Source organism: Plectropomus leopardus, chromosome 5 (genome assembly GCF_026936395.1).
Source record: "Plectropomus leopardus strain MGB_pleo_1.0 chromosome 5, ASM2693639v1, whole genome shotgun sequence".
In the NCBI taxonomy this organism is placed as follows: domain Eukaryota; kingdom Metazoa; phylum Chordata; class Actinopteri; order Perciformes; family Serranidae; genus Plectropomus; species Plectropomus leopardus.
The window spans coordinates 15,749,885-15,777,555 of NC_142180.1; the positions used below are offsets into that span (position 1 = coordinate 15,749,885).

The window sequence follows — 27,671 nt, forward strand, 5'->3', positions numbered from 1 at the left end:
CTAGCTAACAGCAAAAAGACAAAAAGCAGCATAAACCACATTTTCTGAAGAGACACACACAGTGAGCGTTGCCACAACACATACACATCTACATCTCAACAAGATTTACACCACTCAAAGCTCACAGCACAACAACGAAATTCCCCTTTATCTCATCAACACAGGTTTGACAACGCATGAAACAGGTGCACTCAAATAACAGCAACACAGTATATTAAGTCAGGACATATTTACCTGCATCATCTGTCCACGTGTCTCCTCTCCTCTTCATGTTGTTCCGTGTCCACTATCGTTACAAACACGTTGCAGCATCCGCCTCAAGTACTTATTTTGTCTCTGGCGTCTTCTACGCCACCTTTTCATTTGTTTTTAGCTCCTTAATCAGTCTAGTTTGTGTTTACATACCAATTACTCCGCTTTTTCGGTCTTTAGTTCATTTGTTTCCCACTTGACCTCACCTGCTTGACCTCTGACGTTACTTGGACCGATCCACTTGAAGGGGGGGAGGGGCTGGGGCGGCCGGTACCACCTGCCTTAACTCCCAGTCAGATGTGCTGTCCCAACATCAAGAGGGCTGCAGCCGGCTGGTGCGTTTATTTTGACACTATTTTTGCTGGTGATGGCCCATGTGGCCAAAAGGGTTGCATTTGTTGTTGTTGTTTTTTAAGTTTTTCAAAATATACAGTGCATTGTACAAGTATATAATACATAGAAAAAATAAAATTTTAGTAACATATCAGAAACAATTTATCAACAAATATATGAAAAAAAACAAACATAAAAAAAAACACAGTGTAAAACAAAAACAATAATAAAAATAACATTAAAATGTAGAGGGAGCGTTAAACCAAGACATATACACCTTATTTGTTTTAATTAGATATAAATGTATTCTTTGGGAGGTCTTTACAGCTTTTTTGTTTGTTTGTATTGTAGAAATAGAGTCAAAGAGATATGTAATTCAATATGAAACAAATTTACATTGGAAGTAATTTGAAGCACTTTAGCTTTGTGTATGTGATATTTGCCAATTTTGCATTTGCCAAACTGGTCAGTCTGAGCATGAGTGCGAGCAGATCGGAGACTGTGTTTGTTTGTTTGTTTGTTTTTTATTTATTTGTGTGTATCTGTGTTTATTTTTATTTTTAAGGCTTCTTATTGTGATTCCATCTTGCTGAACTTCTGAAAAAAGTTGGAAATCTGGTCTGGACACTCTGAGCCTGAGTTAGGACCTAAAATATTTAGCTTGGTTGCTGCACACACAGCTGAAAGGCATTGCAGAAACATAGTATCATAGTATCAGTATCATAATTTTATTCTGGTCATTGGGCTGTTGGAAACTTGAAGGGACTTTTTGCTCACTTGAATCTATTGAAGTCCAGTCTTGACCAAATAATCAAATATCCTCAATGCAGTTGTTCACAAATGTTTCTGTGACAAACTAGATACACACATAATGACATTAAGTGGATTGTTTCTGAACAGTTTCTGTGATGCAACCAACATGTAACTCACTGCTCTTCAGAAATGTAATTAGTGATTGGGGATGTAGAAAATTGTCCAAAATAAAACACTTTGTCTCATTTTGACTCATGTGATCATGTTAACTCAATTTTGACACTGAACTAAGACTTGAAATAATGGTGATTAAAGTCTGCCTGTGTGTTTGTGAGTGAGTGGGAGAAACAAACAGGATGTACAGAATTTTTGAAGCATTCATCGCTGACCTAGTTATTCCTCAGAGTTCCCCAGATTTGATTGTTGAAGCGTTATAACAATCATGTGTATATTTTAGAAATATGCACACCCACATCATGATTCTATATTTCCATTTATCCTTTATTTTATTTATTGAGAATTCTTTTAAAACTTGCTCTCCTCCTAATTCTTGGCCTTTTGTTGTTATCGGTATTGTGCTTGGGGGTATATAGTGGTTCTATGTTTTAATTTCAAAGTGATGATTCTCCTAGAAATAGCTGTTTTTACTCTCATGTTTCACTTTGAAATTTCTCATCCCAGAAAACAGTTTTAGTTAAGTCGTTAAGTCGTACTTAATCAGGTTAAGAAAACAGATGTGCTAAAAGACCTGTTGAGCTTGTCCACCTTAAATGTGGGCCAAAAAATACCCTGAGGTGAGACTGGAGGAATGCAGGTTACAATGAGTCAATCTACAGGGAGAACTTCCAAAATAAGACTTCAGCCCTCTGAGGCACATGAAAAGCATTTTTGGAGGAAGTATTCAGATCATTTACCAAAGCAAAGGTACTAATACCAAATCATCGAAATTCTACATTAAAAGTAAAGCACTGCACTGAAAATTTTACTCAAAGAAAAGTATATAAGTATAATTAGGGTGGTAGCACCTAAAATTAAAAATACTTAATACAGAAAAATGTCCCAGGTGACTATTACGCAATCATATCTATCGTATTGTTAGATTATTTTTATTTGTGCCTTTTTACGTAGTTGTTTCAGGTGGACCACATTTTTAACTGTTTTGTTTAGGACTGAACTAATGATTATTTTCTCCAGTAATTGACTGATTGATTGATTTCTAAAACTTAAGACATTAGTGAGAAGGTTTGGCATTTTTACACAAAAAACAAGATAAAAAACTTTAATTTAGTTTATTTTTGTGAGAAGTGACACTTAACATACATCCACGTTTACACAAATGTAAATGCACCCCAGTTAACTGTAAAGCTACTTTTCAGCAGTAGACCCTTTGCCTGATGTTAAGAGGCATCCTAAAATACTAAAACGAATACAGTATCTCAACTCAAAACGATGGGAGTGGCCTGGACTTTCTGTTCAGAATCACGGTCATAGACGTAAACTGTTATTTGAAAAACACAAGAAAACCTTACAATATAAATGATTATATAGAAACGGGACATTTGAACTATAATTTGAAGCACCAAACCAGACGAGCTGGTTTGACAGCAATCGAAGCCAAAGTTACGAAACATTTAAAAGGTGAAGCCTAAATGACTCACTCTGACTAACTCAGAGCATCAATTAAAAGTGTCTCACAAACAAGGATTACAGGAACGTGCTGGATGTTGCAGGATGCTTTGAAGTCATGAGACATCTTGTTCATTCCTGTCATCATGTCTGTTCCCTCAGTGGAAGAGTCCCTTCATGTAAACCACACAGGGTCACTGTGGTCACTGCAGGGAGACCTCAAGTTGACAGACACCTGGACGTTCACTTTCACCTAGTCACATATAAATAAAAAAGGTTAATGGAGCAGGATTAATTTTAAGGTTAAACTTAAAAAAGGGCAATTATGAAAAAAGGCCTTCATTTCATAATTTAAAGCCACTTCATACAGTCTGAATATAGTCTATGAAAATTAAGATTAAATAAGGAAGGAAAGTTTAAAGAACACCATGTTTATGTTTAGCGGTCTGTATTATGTGTGTGTTTTTTTGGGGGGGGATTTTAGATATTCTTTTGTCTTTTGCCTTTATTGGAGATAGGACAGCTTAAGCATGAAAGAGGGGAGAGGGAGGGGATAACATGCAGCAAAGGGCCAAGAAAGGAAAGGAAGTACCTTCTCTCCCAACTGAACTACTGCGTGCCCCTGTGTTATGTGTTTACAGGGGTGTTTTTTCCGCTTGTGTTTGGCATTTGCTTACCAGCAAAATGAATACATGACATGTTTTTTTCAAGCACAAAGTCACCTTTAATTCTGCTTCATTGTTTTTATTGAGGGTTGTTGTTTTGGTTCACAACCTGAAATCTAAACTTTTATCAGTTTTGCACCTGTCCTTATCACGTAATGATTAAAAAATATGCCTTGCAACTAACAGTGTTCTACAAATATGTTTTGCAGAACGTGATTTTCATTTAAAAAAAGAAACAATAGCTCCATTTTCACTTAGTATAAAGACTCAACTAATATTCTAAAAGTTTACAGAGCCTTTTATTGAAAGCTGTGTCTTTTATGCTTTGTCTGAGCCAACAGCCAGAAGGCAAAGCCAAGGTCCCCAAGGTTCCTGTTTTTACTCTTATTGATAAAATCTTTCTTAATGTACCGCACATAATGAAAGATGTGAATATGACAGTTCTTTTTAATCGTCTTAAATTTAGACATAAGTGGTATCTTCTCTTTTTTTTTTTTAAACTGTGTCATATCCTTGATCACGGCAGCTGTGAGATGATGACACAGTGCTGCAACTCCCGAAAGACTCCCGTGAGCCAGGTGTCAGGGCTCGACATGTTCGTGTACACAGGTTAAGGCAGAAACACAAAAACATCCACACCACGCACTTTTCATGCTGCTGTGACTCACGTCTGAGAGTCCTGTGGTGAGAATCAAGAGGAAAGCCTGCAATCAGTCAGATGTGATTAAAACATTCGTCTTAATCAAGACTAAGGTTGGACCAAATGTTTAATTTCAGCAGCGATTGTTCTATTTTTTTTTCAATTAGTTGTTTGGTTTATAAAATTGGTTGTTTCATGTGAATTACAGCTCAATTACAGCAGTATTCAGTTTAAATGATATAACACAGATAAGCAATAAATCCTCGCACTGAGACTACCATCAGTCAATAATAATATCAATAATAATTTCAATAATCTGTGGTATTTTGGTATTAAAATACACTCAAACACTCTGCGCTGTCATTGTAGCCAGAGAATGACAGTAGTGGCAACTTAGCAGCAGTCTCTACCTTTATTTTGTAAAGTTTTGACATCACACAGTCCACACAGCTTGTTTAGAGGCACAGTTTCTGAATTTGGTGTGCATTTCTGTTAATTGAATGCTTTGATATTTTTGCATTATTCATATAGCACCAGTACCTGCTTTTTGAGAAATAAGACATGGAAATCTGACTTTTTACAAGCTGAGACCTTTAAAATAATTTGGTCTGACATTCTGGCAAAATGAACAGCTTACAAGTATCAAAAGCTTTTCACTGAAACACTTCTTCCTCCTCCGCATCGCATTTAACATCTCTGTCCTTCTACTTCAAACCCCAGAGTCTTCAGCTTGGCTTTCAGCCATGTTTATAGCTCTGTACACTGTGTATACTTCACTGGACAACTTGTTTGTTACTATGTGTTGTGTGTTTACATGGCAAAAAAAAAAAAAAGCAGGGTCCTCGTTAAATATTCATGTAAACAAAGTACAAACTGTACAAGAGGACCAAATGAAATCCATAGATCAGCTGAACTCAATGTGGTAGATGATTCAGTGGTAAGAAATAACTTTTGATTACTGTTTGTGTTTTGTTTTTCTTTGGGGGGAGGGACACCCAGAAACTGTTGCGTAACAGCTCACTATTAGAGCTGTCACTGGCAAAACTTCAGTCCATAATTATAGTTTTTATTCAGAGTGTAGCGTGTTTCTCCAGTGAACCCTGCCTTTGGCAATGATATCGCTTTGACTCACACTGTTGAACATGATGTACTAATCCAATGGCACGCAATGTGCTATACAGAGGACCTCTACTATTTCTCTTACAAAGTTTACAGCTTACATAGCAGTCAAGATTTGAAGGAAACACTGGAGACAAACATCATTTTAATCTTTTTTTATTAGAAAAAAAACAATTACAAAACTTTGGCAAGATTGTGAATCAACAATTTGTATAAAAATATATTTTCTCAGTGCGTGCCACCGAAGTCACACAGCTGACCCTGAAGACTTCTTTCATACTCTCATACAGTTTTTTTTTTTTTTTTTGGAAGTTGAGGAGAAAATCCTCGAGTCAGTTTTTGGAATGTTCTTTGTCCATACATTTCAGTGGCATCTCTTAAGGCTCGACTTGAACGCTGAGCACTGTGTTCGGGTTTAACGTCACAAAACGCCTCACAGCACAGAGGCATCTGGCTCCCATCAAAAGCTTCAGACCACGTGGCTAAGAGTTCTCCTCCTCCTCCTTTTGTTTAGCAGCTGGGAGAGCTAATCTATGAGCCTTGTGCAGCTTTTTACATAGACTGCTTGTCCTATTTTGTGCTAAAATCAACAACCACAGCTATCTGACACTTGAGTGCCTTAAGCTTTGCATTAACACAACACCTCTCTTGGAATTCATCCGCACACAATCTGACCGTTTTTGTTCGAAGTTCTTGCAGAATACATTCAGCTCTATTGATCGCTGTGAGATAACGACTCCCTGAAACTCTCACGCAATCTTTAACTGCACATAATTAAGGCATTTTTTCCCTTTTACATATTGTAACCTGCATGCATTAAAATACATCTACATCTGCTTACTCGACTTGCTCCACCATCGCACCTTCAGATACAGTATGTGCTGAAGTAACAGTAGAAATCATCACAGGCACGCTGCTGCTGCTGAGTCACACAATACATAGTAATGTAGGTTGTTAGAATCTACTGTGTCGCCAGGATGAGGAGAGTTGGAGAGTTAAGACGATAATTGCACTTTTCTCTTTACGCCACTCAAAGATGACAATGTGCTTCTGCACTTGTCAACTTATCAAGAGCGCTTTTTTTTTCTGAACACTTGGTGTAACTCCAACTCTCCACCTGACAAATGTCAAGTGATCTTTCCCTCTCAGTATGTCCCAAACTCCTTAAATCTCAAAATTCACTTCACATGAGGGAACTGTTGATTGGGAGGTATTTGTAGCTTCGCTTTGTAAAAAAAGGAGCCAAAAATCACTTTGGGAGGACAGGAATTGATGTGGAGAAGTTTCATCCTTCGTCACAGAACAGGAAAGGGTCCACTTTTCTTTGCGGGCTGGAAACAAAGAGACGGCTCCTCCAACTGGCATCCAGTTCCTGTGAGCTCCGTCTCCTGAACTCTCCGCGGCGCTCCAGTCCCTCTCCACAACACATGGTGGGACCAGGTGCCATTTATTGGAGAGAAGTAATCCAGCAGAGGACAAATCTCTTGATTCGTTTTTTTAGGTTAAGTCGCTTGACGCTCAGGCAGGGCTCATGGTTCAACACGTCATGCAGCGAGGTCTCATGTTTAAGGGCTGAGGGTTTGGGTCGACCTGTAGGCAGGAGAAAGAAACAAGAGATGAAGGTTAAGTAAGCGGATAATTCGATATTTCTTGGAGCAAAAAAATCAGCACAAAGATACTTTCTGCCTACACTCAGGCTACTCCCACAGATTACTGTTACGCAATTCGACTGTGATTTCAAGTTTCTTCAGAAGAAACGTTTGGAGATCTACTCAGAAATACATGCCCTTCAAAGTGAAAGTGAAAAGTATGTGTAGGTGGGTGACTCACCTCGCTGTAAACCGGCGGAGGTCGGAAGCGAAACTCTTGGACAAAAGCCATGAGGGGGCGCTCCAGGATCCCACTCAGGTCTTCGGCAGGTTGCGGGACCACCGCATTGTTGCGCTGCTCGGCCTCCTCCTGTGTCACCACGGAGCTGTAATCTGGAGGAGCTGCAGGGGAAAGAGGCAGGATTAGACCGCTGATCTGACTCAACAGAACAGCACAGGTCCAAACACTAAGCTGCTAAGTCATCACTGCAGTTGAAACTCTTAAAAACCCACATAACATTTGTTGCCTTTTGCACTAAACAAAAAAAGATTTGATCCAACATGAATTTCTACTGAATCGAAACCTTTGTTCATACATGCTGGCATCTGACCCAGCGGTGTTTTGGCAGTCAGTGAGCATAAAAATAAAAGAGGGAACAAGCCCACAAGCGGGTAGAGGTTAAAGAAGCTCTTTAAAAGCAAAAAGTAGCAATTTATGGATGTGGCGGAGAATATTTATTGACAAAAGTGAAAGCAGCGGCAGTCTCTCTTTTTCCTATTTATGAGAAGATTTCAGTGTTTTATCCTAAAAACCTCTGTAACCTCTTTATCAGTATGCAGACTGTCTTTATTTATTCATCTGGCTTTTTTGCTGGTCCAAGAGTGCAAACTTTCTTGAACACTAACTATGGTTTATAATAATAGTGAGAAAACCAGTATTTAGTCTGCACTACATGCACAATCAACACAAAGATGGTCGCATTTGCTCCTGAATTCTATGTGTCAGAAAAAATAAAAAATGTTTTAATCACTAGGTCTCTCTGCACTTCTACACTTTCACATCTCTGAAGTATTAAAGGACACTTACGCTCAGGCTGCTCGGGGATGGCCATACGCAGCCACTCCAGGTTGACGCTGTACTGGCTGCTGACGCTGGAGGTCCTGCTGCCGAAGGGATGGAGGGGGATGGTGCCGATGACCAGCGGCAGCTCCAAACACAGCTTAGATGTTCCAGGAACATCGACACAAACCTGGTGAGAGGAAAGGGATTGTCTTAGTGACATCTGTGCAGATTCAAAAACCAGCCGCAACTTGCAATGAAAGAGGGGACAAAGAAGTAAAGCTGCCGTTGACTGAGCTCACCTTGAGCATGTACTCCACTTTGATGATGCGGCACTGCGCGATGGAAGGACCCACAGGTGGGATCTTGATGGCACGCCCGTGCCATGTCTCCCTGCTTCTGGCCCCCACAATATCACCACACAGTGTTCCCACCACCGAGCGCTTCTGCTTCATGGTGCCGCGGGCGATGAACGTCTGTGTCTGAGTGATGTAGGCTTTTGGCACAACTGATCTGGAGGTAGAGTTGTCAAACTCTGCAAAGACAGGTATCACCTCACCTGCAGAGAGGGAAAGTTTGTTAGAAATTGCAGAAACTTCTGACGTGGCCCACAGAGACTTTGTTTTAAGTAGGTGTTGTTTCAGTTGCCGAACTCTCACCTGGTGTGTAGCCCTTGCGGTCGATCTTTGCGGTCACAGACACCTGTCCAAAGTTGCGGTACCACGCCCGGGCCATCTTATCCTTCGTTCCAGCTTGTGGCGCCTGAGAATTATTAAACCAAATGAGCAAAGTGCCTCAAAACACCCAGAAAATCATGAAGTGTGTAATGACACAATCATGAAATGCGAGTGCTGGGATGCTCACCAGTAAGGCCGGCGTGTTGATGTCGATGGGCTCGATGACAGTAAACTCCTTCTTGATCTTCCTGACAGTAGCCCACGGCCTGTGAAGCTTCACTTTGACCCAGTAACGGATGCTGCCATGTTTTCCCTCGAAGGAGGTGACCAGCGTCTCCTCAGGCAGCTGGAAGCTGAATGGAAATTCATGTCTGCCGGCGGGGAGGACGGTCACTTCACCATTATCTGAGGAGAGGAGAAAAACAGGAAAAAATTAAGTTACTGTTCATTCACTTGTTTTAGTTCTTTTGATTTAAAGAGTTTCTTCCGATTTGTGTTACAGAGAGTATATAAAACTATTTCACACTGATACAAAACAATCAGTTCAGCACAGTGAAATAAAAGTGTCTTCATCTTTACTGTGTTATCATCTGAATCTGTATAAAATGAGTCATGCACCATGAAAATGAATGCAACATGAATGCAGCAGACGAGCAGAAAAAATCCTGATAAAAATGTGTCAAATCTGCACAATTATGTTCCAAAAAGTAGTATTACTTAGAATCCAATTTCGTTGTACATGTACATGTACAATTAAAATAAAGATATTCTATTCTAATTTATTAAAGCACGACTCTTGTTGAAATAGAAATCTCTCTGTCTTTCTCTGCAATCACATGGCTGCGCTGCTCGCTCAGAGGGGCGGTTCCTGCTCCATTGTGCTGACTGAGAACATGTTTTCCTCAAGCTGTATTATACAGCCTGTTTTTTTCTCTCTCTGGCTGCACAGGTTCACGAACACGTGTTTGCGTTTAACACAGTCGACGTGTTTTGTGTCCCTTTATTAGCTTGAAGCTCTTTCTTGATTTAAATAACAATACTGCCACTGTTAATCCTCTTAATAGGTCAAGTGGGGTGTTATAAGCTGTGCTTTTTGTGCAGAAAAAAACTTTCAAACATCACCAAATTCTTTAACATGTTTTTAACCTAAAAACAGACTTTTATAAAATACAAATCAAGCAGCGAGGCTGCACAATGCATAAAAACAACATAAAACTAGCGAAGCCCTGGCTGTGGATTTCCTGTCTACCCTTGAGAGCAAAACAACTCTGAGCCCAATGAATGGAGGCAGAAACCTGAGGCTCTCCCACTCTGTGCAGAAAAACAACCCAGGAGTTTCTTCGAACAAGGACAAGAATGATGTCTGAAATGCTTCTTTCGACAGATGTTTTCACAATATGCAAAGAAAGCAAAGACAGCGTTTGCAACATAGTTAACTCTCTTCCTGCATAATAAGGCTTTTCATACTTTTTGTATCCAGTTATGACCAACAACACGTCTCATATGGCACAATGAATAAAAGTCCCCTGAAAATGCTTCAGTCGATCAAACAACTTATCTTTAAGTGCTTGTTTTGCGCACTTTCTGAACTTGGATGTTCAGTTTTACTTCTTTCAGGAAGTGCTCAACAACAAAGAAAAACATCTCTCATAAGGCTCCCATTATAGTCATGCACACTCAGCAACAAGTTTACAGCCAAACATCTCGGAAGTGAGGAAAACAACAACTCGTTTGCAAAAACAAGTCACCATTTGACTGCACTAGACATTATTATCAACAGAAAAGACAAGCCCATGATGATGAGCCGTTTATCTCGCAGACTAAATCGTGAAACAACACGATTCCGGTGTTCACACTAACAGCCAGCCCAGTGTGCTCAAATTAAAGAGTCCTGCTATTGTTTCATTCGCCCGGAGGACGCTGCTTTGACACATGAATGAGTTAGAGACAGGATGCCCCCTCTGTGGTGTCCCCCATCAGCCTGCAGAGCGGACTGACCTGCCTGCAGCAGCACCTCTCTCCGGTTCAGGTACTCCACCTCGTCGCTGTAGTTCTGGGTGTAGGCGGTGCTGGAGCCGGCGGACCGGGACTCGGTCCAGTGCACTTTGGCAAATCCCTCGGCGTGGAGCTTTAGGGAGTCCACCCGACTTTCCCCGGACAGGTCCAACACCACACGGCCGGACACCACGTCCCCGCTGCTGAACACCGGAGGACAGTCCACCTCCGGAGAGTCGAAGACGATGTCAAACTTTTTCAACTTGTCGAAAATCATTTTTGCAGGTTGTGCGAGTCAAACGCAAACGTGGGTGATTCCTTAGTTCTTGTTCCGCAGTAGAAAGTGATCTGGAGTGGATCTTCACACCGAAGATGTATTTGTTGACTTGATTAAAGCTCAAACTGTGGAGCACTTTCGGTCTGCAGCCCTATTTGCAGGTTGAGAAAGTGGGCGGGGTTTCTAAATTTATTATGTAAGGGCCTCGGCAGAGGGCTGAAGGCTGGTGCTGCCTTCACGTGCTCCTCCTTGACACCGACTTCTCAGTGCTACACATGTTGAAAAGACGTGGCTGCATTTGGCAACTTTATTCAGTCAAAATGGGCAACCAAACTTATCAGGAACGTTTCAAACGGTGAACAGAAGAAGTTTAAGCAAATACTGCCTATTCGATAAACACACTTTAAAACACTGAGGGAGAACAAAACTGTTACAAAAATAGATTTTTGGTGTTTTTAAGCATCATAACACAAAGGAAAAGCTCTCATCGGGCCAAATAGTAATAATCATCATCATCATCATTATTATTATTATTATTATTATTATTTGTATTATTATTATTATCATTATTATTATTGTTATTATTATTATTATTATTATTATTATTATTATTATTATTATTATTATTATTATCATCATTACTATCACTTTTTCTGTACATTGAAAAGTTGTCCTTAATCTTAGTGGGACATTGATTTAAAATATTACTTCACATGGTAGAGATGGCTCTCTTCTTTGGAAACTAATCTAATCTAAAATGTATTTATCCTTGTATGATTTTGCCTGGTTATGTCCTAATTAGTTTCTCGGTTTGTTTATCTGTTTATTACCTTTAAAACAGGCTTGAAGTAAAGTTTTTGTAACAGTCTTATTTGTAAATCCTCTGGCTGCCAATAAAAACTTTTTTTTTTTAAAAAAAGCGAAAGCTTGTACTCTTGGTCTAGGGGAAGACCACAGCTATGAAATAGTAAGACAAGTCTGGACAAAGGCTAAGAACATATCTCATGATGACAGCATTACCGAATATGACAACCACTATGAAGATAAAAATCAAAACAAATCCCACAAGGTTTATGGTCACAAAACTTTAAAAAAAATCTTTCTCAGCCCACTTTGTAAGTTAGTTGGACAATTTCTATGCAGCTCTTTTACAACTCCCATATTTCCGGACCGACCTTGAAGGCACCATAATAAACACGCAGACTGGGTGTGGAGGCAGCGGAGAGGAAAACAGGGCCTGCTGGTGATTGATGGTTACAGGTTCTTAGAAGAAAACAGGCTTACTGAGCATGCCTCCGTCCGGCAGAGATCCGCCCTGCACAGCTCAGAGGAAAATAGTTTCACTCTGGGACCAAAGCTGTTTACTCCACTTCTTCCATGTCGCATGGATCATACTGTTACACAGCACATGGAAAACACACATGTACAAAAGCATGCCACAACAAAATCCCCTGTATGAAAAACAGCTGCAGTCATTCAAACTCCAGTGACAAAGGGACATCCCACAGAGAAATCCCTGAGTAATGAAAACTTGCATGATTCTTAGCAGCTTTTTAAACACATCAAATTTACTTCCAACTTTTGCAAACAAAGCCAATTCAGAGCAAAGCTGGTTTTTCACTTTGCAGCTATTGATAAACTGAACACATTTATTTCTCAACTGGTTTGCTTTTTTCATTCATTTAAAAAGTCCTCATACAAAAGTCAAGTCTGGTCTGAGAAAAACAAAGTTGTTTACTCCTTTGTTCCCTGGGAGCAAAGACTTAGCTCTCCACTGCCACCAAATGGCAACAAGGCAGCAGTGTGCTCAGCTGTTAGGACGAGCAGGATGTTTTTACACAGATTGGACTGGAGATGTGAGAGCATCTGGTAAAAGTAGTAAGATTCTGTGGTCTGACAGAATAATAAGGTGCAGTTACAACTCTGAAGGGACTTTCTGATCCCCAATTTGTCAAAATGTAAACAACACATTGGCCTTCCAACACAAAGAAGTGAAACATATTGCAAGAATATACAGAAATGGCGCTTCAAAATAAAAGCTCAGAGCCAGCTATTCATTGTACTTCAAAACAAAGTGTGTTTTTTATAAACTTGACATGTTCAAAAGTCACTTGTGCTTCACTCCCAATGGATCTACGACCCACTTTTGGACCACGACCCTCCAGTCAGGAACCACTGTTCAGTTGGGTATTGGGTATAATCAGCTAATTTGATAAGAACAAGCGTCCTTATTAACAGTGTAACTGGGTCATATTTAAGAAGTCAGTAGTGCAGTTTGCATCAATTGTGTGTTTGTTTAAAATGCATTCAGGAAGTTTTGGCCTGAGGTGAAATAAGGCCCTGCACGCCACCTGCTGGTGCTCAGGAGCTGCAGCCCGGCTCCTCCGTCTCCCTGCCTCAGTCCTGATAAGAAAAACATGTAGGTCTCTGAAAAGAACGATGGACAGATAAACGTCCTCGTTGCGCAGATGACTTGGTATGATTATCCTAATCATTGCTGAAAACTCGTTCAGCACTGCTGCAGACTAAAGTAAACATTTATCCACGTGAGCAGCTCTTTGTTGACCCAAAGAGCTGCTGAGTGCACACTGTGGAACAAACATTAACAGTGAAGCCCAACATCCTCTAAAGCAAAGAGGAGCTAAGTGATTGTGTAACTCTTCAATGGTGTTTACTTGACACATCTTTCATTTAAACTTCCAACTCTTATAACTGGAACAACTCTTAACAACGCAAAACAATTTTCCACTGAAATCACACTGATACTGTCTGATACTTTCCTGCCTTTAAAGGGCAAAAACAATCAGTCTTTAAAAAAATGTTTATGAAACACTAAAAGATAAATGAGCGAAACATGACACCATGTTGTAAAATGAATGGAGAGCAGCAGCAGCAGCAGCAGCAGCAGCAGCAGCAGCAGCAGCAGGCTGTGTGGTGGAGGGGGACAGGGCCAAGCAGAGCCACGTGTTGTTTTCCTGGTTGCCACAGCGACGCAGCCTGCATTTTTTAAAAAGCCCCCACCCCTTCCTCTTTCCTTCCCTTAACCTCTGCCTTCACTTTCTCCTCACTTCTTGTCCTATGTAAACAGAGCTAGAAGACATGAACATGACATCCTTTCTTCTACCTTTTAACATTTACTACTTTATGCAATCAATTGCACGTGCAAACATACAAACACACACGAAGGCTGAAGCTTTGTGAAAACAATTAGCGTTATTATTTCTGTTCTGCACAGCATGTCGGTCAGAGAGAAATTACAGGTCAACCATCCAAGCACTGACAACACCTCAGCCTATCTACTGGTAGTGACTGTACAAAATCTGAAGCTAAATTGCGTGTAAACTGACAGAAGAGTAGGGTCCATGTGTATTTAGCAGATACTCTGGATGAAAAAGCATGAATGACACTCGTCGTTTCAACATTGTATCCTTTCATCACAACAGGAATATTTCATACCATTTATTTTTATGTTCTTTTTACCTTCACTTAAATATTTTTTTATCATCTACTCGTCTTTTTATTGTCTAATTTTGTTGTCGTTTTTGTTTTAACATGTATTTTATTGTGAAGCACTTTGAGCTACATCTCTTCCATGAAAAGTACTCTACAAATTATTATTATTAAAGTGGATTCATTTTACTTTATAAATTGCAATATTTATTTATCTCCAATTTTGCTACTTTTAAGATTCATATTAAAGATCTTTCATATGTCTTATCATCAGAGTAATTTGAGTGTTTTGTGAGGAATTCTGTCATATCTAAAATGTATTATTATTTGGTAGCCATCTCTGGTTAAAGCTGCATTTAGCAGTATTATTGTGCTTTCTAACCCACTAATCCCAAACTGCACTATTAAAAAAGCCTCTTAGTGGCATCAAGTCTTGCCCACAAAATTAAACACAAATAAAAGTACTTAACTACAGTGCTGCAAAAATCATATAAAAAATCCAATATGATCATTTAAGTAATCTTGCTCATTGATTAGCCGAGATGGCAAAGGGATAGATACCATAGTTATTAAAGCTAAAGCTAAATTAATGATGGCTGGCAGATTGATATAATCTTATGATATATAACATCACATTGCTCTCCTCTATGCTATATTTCAAAGGGATGAGAATAAAAGACCTGCAGATGCATGAGAAGCCTTTGACCCAGAAGAAAACACTTCAGATTTCCCTGTTTTTATTTCGAGTTTGATTTTGAGTGACTTCTGGTGTGAAGCAATTTTCTCATCATTGGACACGTCAATACCACATTTCTATTGGGCAAAAAAAGATGAAGCAACAGTGGTGCTTAAACAACATTGATCAACATTAAACGTATTATGACACTGATTAACGGTTAAGTGCTGGTAATATGTCCAGTGAAAAAGAACCACCAACATTTGCTGTTTACAGATTAGCAGTTCTGTAAATGGTAACTAATATCTAATATTTTACACTGAATAATAAATACAAATAGCTGATGGAAAATCAATAATTGTAATATTTGTTAGTTGCAGCCTATAGGATCTCAGTTAATAGGTGATGTGTTACTTTATGTCTCCACAGTATATGATTTAGGCTGAAATGTGGGCTAGATATTATTAGCAGGCAGAACCTGCCCAGTGCACCTTTAACCACAGAGCATACACAGCTGCTGCAAATGACCTGGAAATGAGCCGCTGTGTGAAATGATATTCTTGATAAAAAATATTGAAACATGTGAAACATGTTTGTGTATTCTGCAAAATCAACAACAACACTCTTATCACAGATTTCTTCATATTTACCTGTTGGACCAGTCTGGGGAGTCAAACTGACTATACTATTTACAGAGCATCTAATGAAACATTAACCACTGCCTACAGTGCATTTACTCAGCCACTATGGCCTATATTTTCTGCCTCTCTGGCTTAAGGTTGGCCAGTGCCTTCCACACCGTGGGAATTTCACACTTTACAGCGTCATGTCCTGTACAACACAGCGCTCAGTAAACCACTGTGTTTGTTTGGACTCGATACTAATGGACTTGTGTTTAATGTTAGGATTAGGTTATCTGGCAGATGTATCTGGTGGAGTCAGTGTGGACTTCTCTTGCAGGTTTCCATGCAACACGTTTGGCCCAGGTGGCTTCGAGCGAATCAGCAGTTTTGGACCACATTATTCAGAGTACAGAGAGGACTTTTACATCCACCAGCTGGAGTACACGCTGATGTACAGTTACTATGTATATCACAGCAAAGATACAAGTGATGGGTGATGTAAGAATATTATACTGAAACAGCAGGGGACAAAAGAAAAGTCAAACAGCATCAGCACAAATGATAGAAATGCCCCTGTTTTTATAGAAATGAAGGCACTGCCTTGCATTGTGGTCAATGGTCATCGTCAGTGGTTTGTTTCTAGTCACCTTTGAACACATTTGGATTGGCTCTTGTCCCTGCTTTTGCTTTTGCAAAACTGTACCTGAAAAAAAAGCTCTATTTTGAAAAATTTTACTTGCAAAACATTACATGGAAATTTCAGTTGGTTACTTTTTGAAGAGCAACCTCACCAGATGTAGATGTATATCACCCGGGTTTTACTTTTGGTTATTCTACAGCCAGCTTGATAAATAAACACAGTAAATATAAATAAGATAGAATATTAACCACACAGGGGATTAACACCATCTGCAGCCTTTCACTACTGACCTCGGATCAGATGCTGTCTCTTCCTGAAGTACGTGATCTTGGAGGTGTAGTCGTTATAGACAGAGTTCATGCCGCGGTTCTCCAGCCAGTGTGCCGTGGCCACCCCTCTCCCCTGCACCTTCATGGAGTGCACTCTGGTGTCCCTCCGGAGCTCCAGGACCACCTGGCCCGACACCACCTCCCCTCCGGTGAACGCTGCATCAGCTGGACCATCCAGCTCCAGCTTGAAGGACTTAATGGTGTTCAGTGTCATTCCTATGAGTAAAAGAAAAACGATTGATAAGGGGACCCCAACACATGCAAGTCATACAGTAAATGTTAAGTATTCACTTTTCAAATAATATTCTGCAATGTTTTGGACTGCTTTTAAATTTGCATTTTGAATTAAAGAGAAGGTGTTGTTCATTTTTGCTATCTTCTTTTAGAGATTTTCTTTTTTGGGTGGGGTTGGGTGTTTCTGCTTAGGGTCCCAGACATGCCAGGTCCAGCCCTGCCAGTAGCTACTTTTGTGCTGTTTTTGAAACACGTGTTACAGATGTTCACTAGCATACTATGATAAAATGCAACATTTTTCATCGTTGGTTTTTAACACTACTGGACAAAGTCGTTAGTGAATAATTACAGTGTAACCTTTTCTGTTAAACATAATATGCACACAAACCTTAAGATCACATTTTATCAAACAAATAAAAACATTACTTTTCCTTTTGATTACTCTTAGTTAAATTCGGTATGAATATTTTTATTCATATTTATGAGTGATATTAAAATATTCAAACAAATAGCCTACAATGTCAAATATCATCACTCACATTCTAATTTTATTCAATAATATGTAAATAATAGCCAGTACTTTAAATAATAACGATAATAAGCAGCCACTGACTTCTTTCACCGAGACAAATAGTCCTGTTACAACTGTTTCTGTGAGTTTTATAATATTTACATTTTCCGTTGTGCGGCCGGTGCGTGTTTATCTTGGATGTTAAAAACGGCTCTGCCTCAGCCAATCAGGGTTGAGGACCGGGACTATGTTCATGTGTGAACGTCGAGCTGACGTTAAAAAAGTCTTTAAAAACTCACCGGCAGGACAGGAGCAGCGGAGCGGTCTTCTAACAGACGTGGTGGGACAGAAAAAAAGCCGGATTGTGTGTCCACCCCGACTGGTTGTACAACAGAAGCTCAGACTTTATAAACGAAGGCAGGTTTCAACGCCCAGAAACACAACAGCCCTCTGTTTTACACCAATGATAAAGAGCACGCGCGAGTCACGCCCGCCCACTTTCAGAGGGAGGAGGACAGCGTGGACTCACCGTGCGTCAAGTGACGCAGCGTAACAACGTGCTCTTCCGGCTGCACCTTTCACATTTAAACTCTGTGTGCTATGTTACCACACGGAGTCCATGGTTTCACCTTTTCGTATTTTTTTTATGATCCATGTATTACGTTATATCAGTTCGGAAGAAAATAAGGACGATACACATTCAGTAAGCAGACGCATAAAAGAGTTATAAAGAATTTTTGCTGATATATTTAGGCTTTTACTTTGAAGGCCGTGTGTTGGGTTTTTTTGCAGCTTGATAGTGTATTTTTTTCCACTTTATTATAAGTATGCATAAAGAACAAACGTGTATGAATTAAGTAAAAACTGTATTTAGTAAGCAAGTACCACAAACATTTTTTTTAAAGAAAAAAGGCCCAAGTAAACAAAAACGTCCAAAACAATCACATTTAATCTAAAATGCACGTTAGAGGAGATATTTTTAATAACCTCAGTAAAACGTGGCGTCTCTGTCACTGTTTATTTAAAAAGTATATCTCACCAGTTAGTTCAAAAACACACACACATGTTTTTTTGTTTGTTTGTTTTTAAAGAGGAAAACTAATAGCTTAAGTCCGACCCTGTCAAATGTTATGTGAAACACATTTACATCACCCCAGTAAAACGCAGTGTCTCTGTTTTGTTTATTTTTTTAGCCATGTGCCTCAGCAGTTGAAAGAGTCTCTCGCATGACCAGCAAGTCACATGTTGTGCAGAAACTCAGGTATATGACATTGTGGCATCACCGAGGCAGCCGTCCTCACAAAATCTTTTCAATTGTAAATTTTTTCTGGAGAATACCAATTAAGAGTATGTATGATATGGTGATACATCAAATCACTGGAGAATTGAGAAAGAAATAAACTTGATTTGTGTATTTTCTGTGTGTTTTAAACTGTATTGTTATAATATTCTATAGTGTTCTTTATAAACCCATTGAGACATTTGCATGCTCAAATTTGCAAGGTCATAGATGTAACCCTGAAACATGTCCTCAAGCAGGACCTACCTGCTCACACATAACATAGCTTGCTTTGTATTGTCATTGTAAAATGACATGGTGCACAAAAAGGATATGAATAATACAAACTATTGTGCATTTTCATGCAAAATTTAGTTGTATTTCAACCAGTTTCATTTGTCATGTGCAATTTGTATTTGGCATGTCTCTTAGCAACAGACAGGCAAAATCAAACAAAAACTGTTTCTCTACTCTGGTGTTTCATCTGGTATTAAACCATGTCTTTGCTGTTGTACTCCTTGAACCTGAGCTTGTTGGTCAGGTGACATTCCAGCCTGAACCTGGACTGCAGCCTTTTCACCAGGTTGATGAACTCCAGATTTAGTTTATTTACATCTACTTGCCTGCCAACTTTTTTTTTTATCAGCAGTGCCTGCATCTTAGGGTCAAGGCTGTGTTATTGCTACAACATAGATTGTTTTTACAATGGTTTGTGGTCAGTCATGCTTGAAGGAGGGGATGAGAATCTTTCTGCAGCACAGACGTTAACCTTTTTATCCGTTAACGTTGACAGTATAAACAGGTTAGAAGTAGGACAGTCAAGTCTGAGGCTACTTTCCTCTCTGGTCTAAATATGACAGACAGCGCTGAGGTTTATGTTTAAACCATGTTACTGCTAAAGCTGCAGTTACACACTGCTTCAACATTTCACACTCTGATGACCTCTGAACTGTTCTGGGTAAACATTTATTTATTTATCAATCCAGTAAGATCATTATTCTCATGCAGTTTACTGAAATAACACGGAGGGATGATGTGGCAGAGTGGCTGTAGTTCTATGCATGATAAAAATTTAAAGGAGTTGTGAACACATATGAATGAGGTTAAAGTTTGAAATGTGAGTGGAATATAACAACATCATGTCTCTTTTGTTGGTGGTTGTTCAAAGAATTCTGGGAAATGTCGGTCACTAATTTTTATATGCCTGTTACTCGTTTTTTTGCAATTAAGATGTCTGGACCTACGACCAGTCACATGTTGAAGTTAAAAGTAACCAATACCATAAAGTCTTTGCTTAATTTAGAAGACTTCATTTACAATTCAGAACAGCTGACATTTGAGCACAGCTTAGTCTTATGTCTATGGAAGTGTATTGCTGCCAAGCTAGCAAAAAAACCCTGTATTTTGATAAAAAAGTTTCATGTTATAACAAGATAAGATTCTTGTTAGCGCAGGAAAACGTGGTTCTAATAAGAAGTTTCATGTTATAACTTAAAAATAAATATATCTAGTGTGGCAGCAATACAGTTCCATATATGTCTGACCTACAGCGTTACACCACATATTATCTGTTAGTTTGTTGTTGTTTGTACATAAAATGTGCCTCTTTAAAAAGTGCAATACTGAGTTTACTATTATTACTACTGCGACACACATTAAGTGTCAGAGAAAAGTTTGGGGGAACTTTTGCTTGTTGTGGGTTTATGTGTGGGAGTTTTAGTCAAGGGAATTAAGGGGCAGCGGTTGTTGGAGCTGTTACACTGTGTTCCATCCTGTAAATTGTTTCATTACTTATTCAGTTAGATCCCAGGATGCTCAGCTAAACTACTAATAGACAAAAAGTCTCAGCAGCATTTTCAATAACAAAAACTGGAGAAAATCCAAAGTATTGTAACTTGGCTATGTGGAGTACACAGCATATTAAAAAAAAACATATTTAAAAGTTTCAGCACATACATTTGACTTTATATCATTTTATCAGGAAGTGTAAGAACATGAGATCAAGTTGTGATTCTTAGTCACTTCATGACAAAATGAGTGCGGAACTGGCTGTAGGCAGGACGCTGCACGATCAGAGGTTTGGCAGTGAAGTGTTCGCTGTGGGTGGTGCTGAAGTGCTGATGGACCAGGGGAAACCTGATGTTGCTCTGTGATTAACAGAGAGAGAGGCAGACAGTATTGATTATATTATAAAATTGTGCTGAGTGGTGAGAGAAATAAAAAGCCATGTATGAAGAGATGTGAACAGATAAAATCCAGCATGAAAACTGAAAATGCTGCTCTTTCTACTTCTGACACTGTCACAATGACTACTATTTCTTACTGCAACTCCCAGTGCTATCACCATAATTATTCTGATAACCTGCACTACTGTTACCATTACAATTACACAGGTGAATGGGAACATTTTTGACTTCAGGGTTTGATGTCTCACCGTGTGCACTGACGGACAAGGTGTCTGTCTGCAGGCCGTCACAGGGAGGAAGTCAGACTTTGTGATGCTGGGCTTTAACTCGAGTTCTGTCGAAACAGATTAAACACATTTAATATTTACATGCACCTCTCTTTAAACGCACAAACACAGCTTAAATCCATCACCTGGTCCACTCAGTATGTTGCTCGGCAGCGGGATGGCCAGTCTGGCTCGCTCTCCATCCTGTTTACTGTAGTGTTCTTTGGCTGTGGTTGTGTAGTACAGGCCCGACAGACAAGGTGGACTGAAGTGTATATTGCTCTTTGTCATCAGGTCCGCCCCCCGCATGTGCACCGGATGCTCTTTGTGGTTCTGCTGCAGGGAGAAACATCGACAGCAACATCAAATATGACAGATTAGGATCACTGCATAAAACTTTTAACATAAACTCCATCAAAATCAACTACAAAGTCTGTAGGAAGATGTGTGCAAAGGTCATAATTCAACTAGAGTGAAACATTTATGTAAAACAATAATATCATTAATACAAAAACAAACAACTAGCCTATATAGAAGATTTGTTATCTCACATCAGAGAAGGAAATGCTGTTAGTGGTGACAGACATCCTCTCTTTGTTGCGCCTCACATCAGTGTCTCCCTTGGGTAAGGAACTGGAATTTTGCTTCCTCCTCGTCACAACAACTGGATCTCCTGGGAAATAAACCAAACAGATTAATCCAAGCAGGATAACAGGAATAGATTAACTGAGTCATGTTTCAGCTGAATCTCAATATAAAATTAATTTAGTTTGATTGGTTTAGAAACAGGAATACACCGCTTGATGTTTGCTGCCCTCAAAGATCTTTGCCAAGAGGCAATCCAGTCGCAGCAGCCCTGCACAGATCAGTGGAGGCATTTCTAGGATTTGAGATATTGGAGGCTTAGTCTGGACCTGGTGAGGATTCCTCCCTTGAAACTTTTTTTAATAAACAAACTCTATTTTGATTCTTTTATGCACTCTGGCACCTTATTCACATTCAAAGTACAAAATAAATAAATAAATATCACATTGTGAATCTTTATCAAATTAATCAACAAAGATCAAGATATGTTATATATAAATGAATAAATAACACAATCTCATACGCACTAAACAATATGCTCAGCACATTTTCCTCTTATATTGCAAACATTACAAAAGACAAACAAGATCATTCATGTAAAGATCACAGAAATGGAGGAAATGGATGGAAGGATTTAGATGGATGCTTTGCCTGTTTGGGGCCTCTTGGTATCTAAATACCCGGAGCAGCTGCTTAGTGCTAACTCAATGCACCAAAGATGTTTCACCATAACATATTAAAACAAATATGAACTGTCAGATAGCAAGATGGAAAACTTAGGGCAGAAACATGTCTGGACATCAACACAGGAAGGACTCACCCAGCTTTTGGTGGCAGAAGGTTTCTCTGGTTGTGGACAACCAGAAATCCTTAGAGAAATGTCCAAGGTTGAGCTTCAAAGGCTTCTTTACCACAGGAGGGCTGTATCATAGACACAGATTATGCTTGTATTGCATTTGTGTGGGGATAATGTCAACACAAGATAATCTGAGCGTTCAGAGAGTAATGACTATTTCTTAAAAGCTATACATGGACTACTTTGAAATTTAGATTTTCAAGGCCTGTCAAATTTTGCATCCATGACACCTAAAACCCTCGTGGCACCCCAAATCAAGACATGCAGTCACAGCAAGAGAGGTCTAAAGAGATCTGAAGGATGACACCAGGCCCTACAGCCAAAGTTTGCTCTAAAATTTGACATCTGTTTGTATAGGATGTAAACTGAGTCTCTTTCCAGTGAGGCAGAAAAGCTGCAGACCTGCAGATAGTAGGTCGGCTGAATGACGCAGCGTGGGTCGTCTCTCTCTCTAAAATCTTCACAGGATCACCCAGAGCCAATGAGGGGTGCTGAGAAAAGACATTATAAAAACAGTCACTGTCACGGTTTTGTGCTAATAACACCCACTTCATGGAAAGCTGCATTAAAAGGTCATTACCCTTGTCACTCCTGTGTCTACTCAAAGCTGACAGTGCTGGTAGTCCAGGTCATTCTGTGTCTTCTCTAAGCATGCACACAGCTGAGCATTCAATGCTTCAGCGTGCATTATGGTTTAACACAAGTCTGTCTGTCAATTAGAGAAATGACTTCCCTGGGACTGCAGAGTTTTAAACAAGTTAACAGACCATCCTATGGTTGCTGCTTCATTTTTGTCCTGTGCAATGACAAAACCAGTAATATTACACCAAGGGATCTTAAGTTATGAGACAATAAAAATGTAAATTTTGGGGTCACAACATAATTTATTTTAATATGCTTTCACAGCAATATAGGGAAGATAATACTTTAGTACAGGGATGCTCAAAATTTAGATGAGTGCTACTTTAGAGAGCCAGCATGTTACTGAGGGCCACACAGGAAAGTGCAGTTGTGAGTTGTCCAGCATAATTGCTCACTTTAGGTAATAGCCTCGATGACAAAACGTAATTCCTGCTCCTGAGGTGCCACTAATTACCTTGTAACCAGTAGCTCTCTACAAGTTGTCATTCCTGACCTGGTAGATGCTTGTAACAGCTCACTTATAGTCCCTTTCGGTACGAAAACAGATATGTTTATTTCAAACGTTGTGACCGGCAGTGCCCTCATACTTGCTGTGTCCTTACATTTGCATATACATCTAATAGATGTCATTTGAAGGCAGGGTCAAAGGTTTATGAAAACTACAAATATGACAGTGGAGGAGGTTGTAATGATGAACCTGTGAGGCAGTGTGGATGGATAATTCTTTTCACTACATCACTGACTCATTCAGTTACACCATTTTTAAAATGTCTTTATCGTGTCCTACGGTCATCCGTTTTTTCCATATTCATAAGCTTGCAGAAATGTGCACAAATAAGACGAAGTGAACACAGATTATGGACATAGGGCTCCGTCTGTGTCTGCATGTATTTAACGCTGAGCATAAATGAGCCATTAGGAGGGCGCCATTTGATGCAGTCTTCGAGCAGTGCATTAAATGTAAGCTATTGAAAAGGAAACTTTAGAAACAGGCCACAAATTATTTACATAGAATGCATACATTTCATTTCATGTTCAAGGACCAAAGAATTGTTGACATTGTTGCACTTTGAGCAACAATGCTTAAATAGCAACTCATGATTGAAGAACTATTCAGATCTTTTACTCAAATAAAAGTTGTTATGCAATGATTAAAAAGTAATCACTGAATATCTGTCATTATTGTCACTGATGCAGAAATGTGTATGAAGCATTTTAATGTAACTTGTCTAAGTTGAGCTATTTTAGCTCACTAATGTTTAGTTGAATCTATAAAAATGTATGATATTTTACATGTTGATCATATGTTTTGGATGTAAAGTTTAATATTTGTAGTGATAATAGTTATAGCTAAAACATAAGTAAAACATTTCAAATGGGGTGGAGGTCTTAGGTAGGAGAAAAAGGAAATACTCGACTAAAATGATTTCAAAATAAACTTAAATACAGAACTTGAGTACCTCTAGACTTTTTGGTGCAGTTTTTAGGCTCAGAGTCGAAGATGTATTAATTGAAAACATGGAAAAGCATCTGCTGCTCATTCTATATTTGGACATATATATCACATAGTATACAGGAAAGATTCTGCATTATATCTGAGACATGAGGTCAAGTAGAGTGGACAGTTTTTTTGCTTTCTTTTCACTGTGACTTTGAAAACACTGCCAGTACAAATCAGCATAAAAGTTGTATGGCAAAGGTTTCCTTTGAGAGTCTGAAGGTGTCTATTCAAGCCATTGTCCTTGGTAAGAAAAATAAACCCTTCTTTGATTGTGACCAAAATCTGCTGCTGCTATGATACCTCTTTCACAGGTTCAGCTGCTCTAGTCCAGGCTCCCTGGAAGGAGTCGCGGTACTGGGATGCAAAGCTGTGGCGGCGCCTGTCCCCTTTGATTGTGGGAAAGCCCTCTTCTATGTAGAAAATGTAAAATTATTGACATAAAACATTCTGCAGGTTTGCGAGATTCACCCTCACACAGATTCACTGTTATTCATTACAAGACGATTACGTTATAAGGCTGACAGCTGAAACACTTGTTGACAGTTAATTCCTAACTGAGTCAAATGACTGTTCACATCAGTCATCTGTGTCTTAGCTCTGAATACATAATCTAATTTGGATTTACCGTTTTACTCAGAAAATGCAGTAAAATAATCAGACTGAAATTAAGAATACTCTCACTCACCTAGATGTCTAGATGTGGCTTTTACAACAGGACAGCTATGGTGTGGGGTGAAGGCGGCTCTGCTGGTGCTTTCTGGGTGCTTTCCCACATGCTGGATCTTCTTTGTGGCCTCTGTGTGTCGGATGGGAGTGGGAGGAGGCTGGAAGGGCCGGGGCCCGAATTTCTGGGACTGCGTGGTGAGGAAAGTAACCTCCCCAGGGTCTGTTTGCATCTTGAAGTTGGTGTAAAACAAGGGTGGTGCGCGGGTAATCTGTGGCAATGGATGACGGTGGTAGAACTCCATCGTCTCTGTGAGGTACTCCTTGATGTGCCTCAAGTCCTTGTGGTCCACCTGGGCCGGGATGGGTGGAGGAAAAGGTTCTAGCTTCTTGGTAGAAAAAGGTTGGAAATCCTCCCTGAAACGTCTTGTGAATGCATCTGGATTGTTCCTGTCCAGAAATGGGATGTTTGTAGACAGGAGGGAGTTCTTCCCCACAGGATGGGCTTGGATCAGTGTTTTTACTGCTGCAGTCATATTGGATATTGCTAGTGTCCCTTATCTCTTTGTTTAAGCCAGCTATCTCCTTCTGAAGCAGGAGGAAAATGCCACAATGCCTCACCATGGAAACCTCTGTGCTGTGGAACATGATGATGTTGATACTGTTGCTGCTCCTGCAGAGAAACAAATGCATGCCATGGTGTCCAGTTACCAGGTCAGAATCACTGAATAGATTTGACACAAAAAAACTATTAACATTTTATTCCACAACAAGGACACACACTAGCAACTGCCCACATTTAACTCTTTGAAACCCTGGATCTACTCCACTTTTCATTTGATGCATTCAGGCAATTTGCAGCTGTTCTTCTGTACTTCTGCAAATTGCAAGTAGTAGATTTAGAAAATTATTTAGAAAGAAGCTAGGGAAAAATGTCAGAATAAATTATCTTTATAACTATCATATTTATATATCTTAAATTATTTTACAAAAGCATTATTACTGTTTAAGGACCTTTTAAGGCCACCTCCTTTTTTTGTTCGTTTTTTTCCCTGTTTTATTTTATTTTTCTCGGTTTTTGTTCTAATTTTCAGGTAATTTTCTTGTACTTTTTAAAACTTTTTTTTTTTTTTTTTTTTCAAATTTTTGGATCATTTCTTCTCAAGTTTATCATTTCCTTTTTACATATGTTTTTAAGACAACAAGCCAAGTTGCTCAGGTCTCAAAGGCTTAAGTAACAAGCCTTGTCTGAAAAGAACGAAAGAGTTCTTTGTTTTCAGATTCTTGTGATCTAATAGTGTAACTGTGCACTTTTTTTTATCTGGCTTTGCTTATAAAAGGCATCTTAATATGAGTTTCCTCAGCTGTAAAAACCTACTAAATATCTAGAGTAGATACACTTTTCCTTTGCAAGAGTCATATGCATAATTAAGCATTGCCTCACAATATCAGCTTGCAGAGTGACATGATTTGGTCTGGACTTCAGTGCGAAATGCAATTATACTGAAATTGTTATATGTGGTTCCTATTGGACATAATCCATATATAGGCCCACAGTATATGCATATATAACATCACACTAAAACGAAGGCTTTCGTTAGATATAACATGCACGTCAACCAAGCTTTGGAAATGCATGCACTGAAAACAAAGAAGCCTATGAATTTAATGTAATTCGACATTTATGTACAATTTAACGAAATGATACACTGAATTAGCTTGCAATGCTTGCACAAATTAACATATTACGCTGTTAAGTTCATGCTTGTTAACAATGTGGCTCAGTGTTACTTACGTCAGTGCAACAGCAGGTGTCAGTCAAACTTCATTTTGGGGCAGTTATGTCCAGCCCAGACAGGTATCCTCCAAAAAATGAGAAAAATTATTTTAGGTGCTCTCAAGCAGAGTTATGATTTAAAACCATGTTTCAATCATATAAATAAGCACTGCTGTTTAATAAACTGTCAGCTTTTGAACTGAATCCCACTCCCATTTCTCACTGGCACCCTACTCTGTCGAGTAACATTTTAGAATACGCTACATGTTTTTTTTTTTTTTTTTTTTTTTAAATTTGATAAAAATACTAATAATGTTGTTTTTTAATAAAGCGCCTTAAAGTGTGGTTCATACCATACTTTGATACTAATAGACCGAAGCTGTTGTAGTTTTAATTTACAACGGCTGTCCTTAATAAAGAATATGTTTTAATACTATGGCTGATTGAAATGTAATGTTTCTAAATAA

At 39.2% G+C, this 27,671-nt stretch overlaps 3 protein-coding genes and 1 long non-coding RNA gene across 5 annotated transcripts in view; all 4 read right to left on the reverse strand.

Moving 5' to 3' along the window:
• The window catches only part of LOC148189544 (uncharacterized), a 50,607-nt gene extending 50,155 nt beyond the window's left edge, over positions 1 to 452 (reverse strand). For both annotated transcript variants that reach the window (XR_015776528.1, XR_015776527.1), the window contains exon 1: positions 235 to 452. This is a non-coding gene — a long non-coding RNA (uncharacterized LOC148189544). The remainder of the gene's footprint in view (positions 1 to 234) is intronic.
• Positions 453 to 5,528: 5,076 nt separating this feature from the next.
• LOC121965198 (arrestin domain-containing protein 2-like) lies at positions 5,529 to 11,154 on the reverse strand. Its single transcript, XM_042515357.2, has 7 exons — positions 10,713 to 11,154; positions 8,902 to 9,119; positions 8,697 to 8,799; positions 8,340 to 8,596; positions 8,065 to 8,227; positions 7,219 to 7,379; positions 5,529 to 6,978 (listed from the first exon to the last, which is right to left on the reverse strand). The coding sequence occupies exons 1-7, from the start codon at positions 10,984 to 10,986 to the stop codon at positions 6,925 to 6,927; spliced, it is 1,230 nt and encodes a 409-aa protein (XP_042371291.2). The 5' UTR covers positions 10,987 to 11,154; the 3' UTR covers positions 5,529 to 6,924.
• Positions 11,155 to 12,533: 1,379 nt separating this feature from the next.
• On the reverse strand, positions 12,534 to 17,902 carry LOC148189545 (arrestin domain-containing protein 3-like). The gene is made up of 3 exons (XM_088077595.1): positions 17,749 to 17,902; positions 16,666 to 16,920; positions 12,534 to 13,389 (listed from the first exon to the last, which is right to left on the reverse strand). Exons 2-3 carry the CDS (start codon positions 16,916 to 16,918, stop codon positions 13,283 to 13,285), a joined length of 360 nt encoding a protein of 119 aa, XP_087933721.1. The 5' UTR covers positions 16,919 to 16,920; positions 17,749 to 17,902; the 3' UTR covers positions 12,534 to 13,282.
• Positions 17,903 to 18,386: 484 nt separating this feature from the next.
• LOC148189546 (uncharacterized) lies at positions 18,387 to 27,374 on the reverse strand. The gene is made up of 9 exons (XM_088077274.1): positions 27,223 to 27,374; positions 25,450 to 26,100; positions 25,065 to 25,174; positions 23,024 to 23,112; positions 22,586 to 22,686; positions 21,732 to 21,853; positions 21,327 to 21,516; positions 21,163 to 21,248; positions 18,387 to 20,875 (listed from the first exon to the last, which is right to left on the reverse strand). Exons 2-9 carry the CDS (start codon positions 25,961 to 25,963, stop codon positions 20,747 to 20,749), a joined length of 1,341 nt encoding a protein of 446 aa, XP_087933400.1. The 5' UTR covers positions 25,964 to 26,100; positions 27,223 to 27,374; the 3' UTR covers positions 18,387 to 20,746.
• Positions 27,375 to 27,671: the final 297 nt, after the last annotated feature.

Excerpts from the sequence above, each read along its gene's own strand:
- LOC121965198 (XM_042515357.2), bottom strand. The coding sequence starts at position 10,986 with ATGATTTTCGACAAGTTGAAAAAGTTTGACATCGTCTTCGACTCTCCG. Across the intron at positions 8,800-8,901 it reads TCAACACGCCGGCCTTACTG|GCGCCACAAGCTGGAACGAA; the intron begins GTGAGCATCCCA and ends AATAATTCTCAG. Across the intron at positions 7,380-8,064 it reads CATCCCCGAGCAGCCTGAGC|CTCCTCCAGATTACAGCTCC; the intron begins GTAAGTGTCCTT and ends TTTCCCCTGCAG.
- LOC148189545 (XM_088077595.1), bottom strand. The coding sequence starts at position 16,918 with ATGACACTGAACACCATTAAGTCCTTCAAGCTGGAGCTGGATGGTCCA. Across the intron at positions 13,390-16,665 it reads GAGACAGCATCTGATCCGAG|GACTGAGGCAGGGAGACGGA; the intron begins GTCAGTAGTGAA and ends TTTTCTTATCAG.
- LOC148189546 (XM_088077274.1), bottom strand. The coding sequence starts at position 25,963 with ATGACTGCAGCAGTAAAAACACTGATCCAAGCCCATCCTGTGGGGAAG. Across the intron at positions 22,687-23,023 it reads AGCCGACCTACTATCTGCAG|CCCTCCTGTGGTAAAGAAGC; the intron begins GTCTGCAGCTTT and ends TCTATGATACAG. Across the intron at positions 21,854-22,585 it reads CTTCTGCCACCAAAAGCTGG|GAGATCCAGTTGTTGTGACG; the intron begins GTGAGTCCTTCC and ends TTTATTTCCCAG.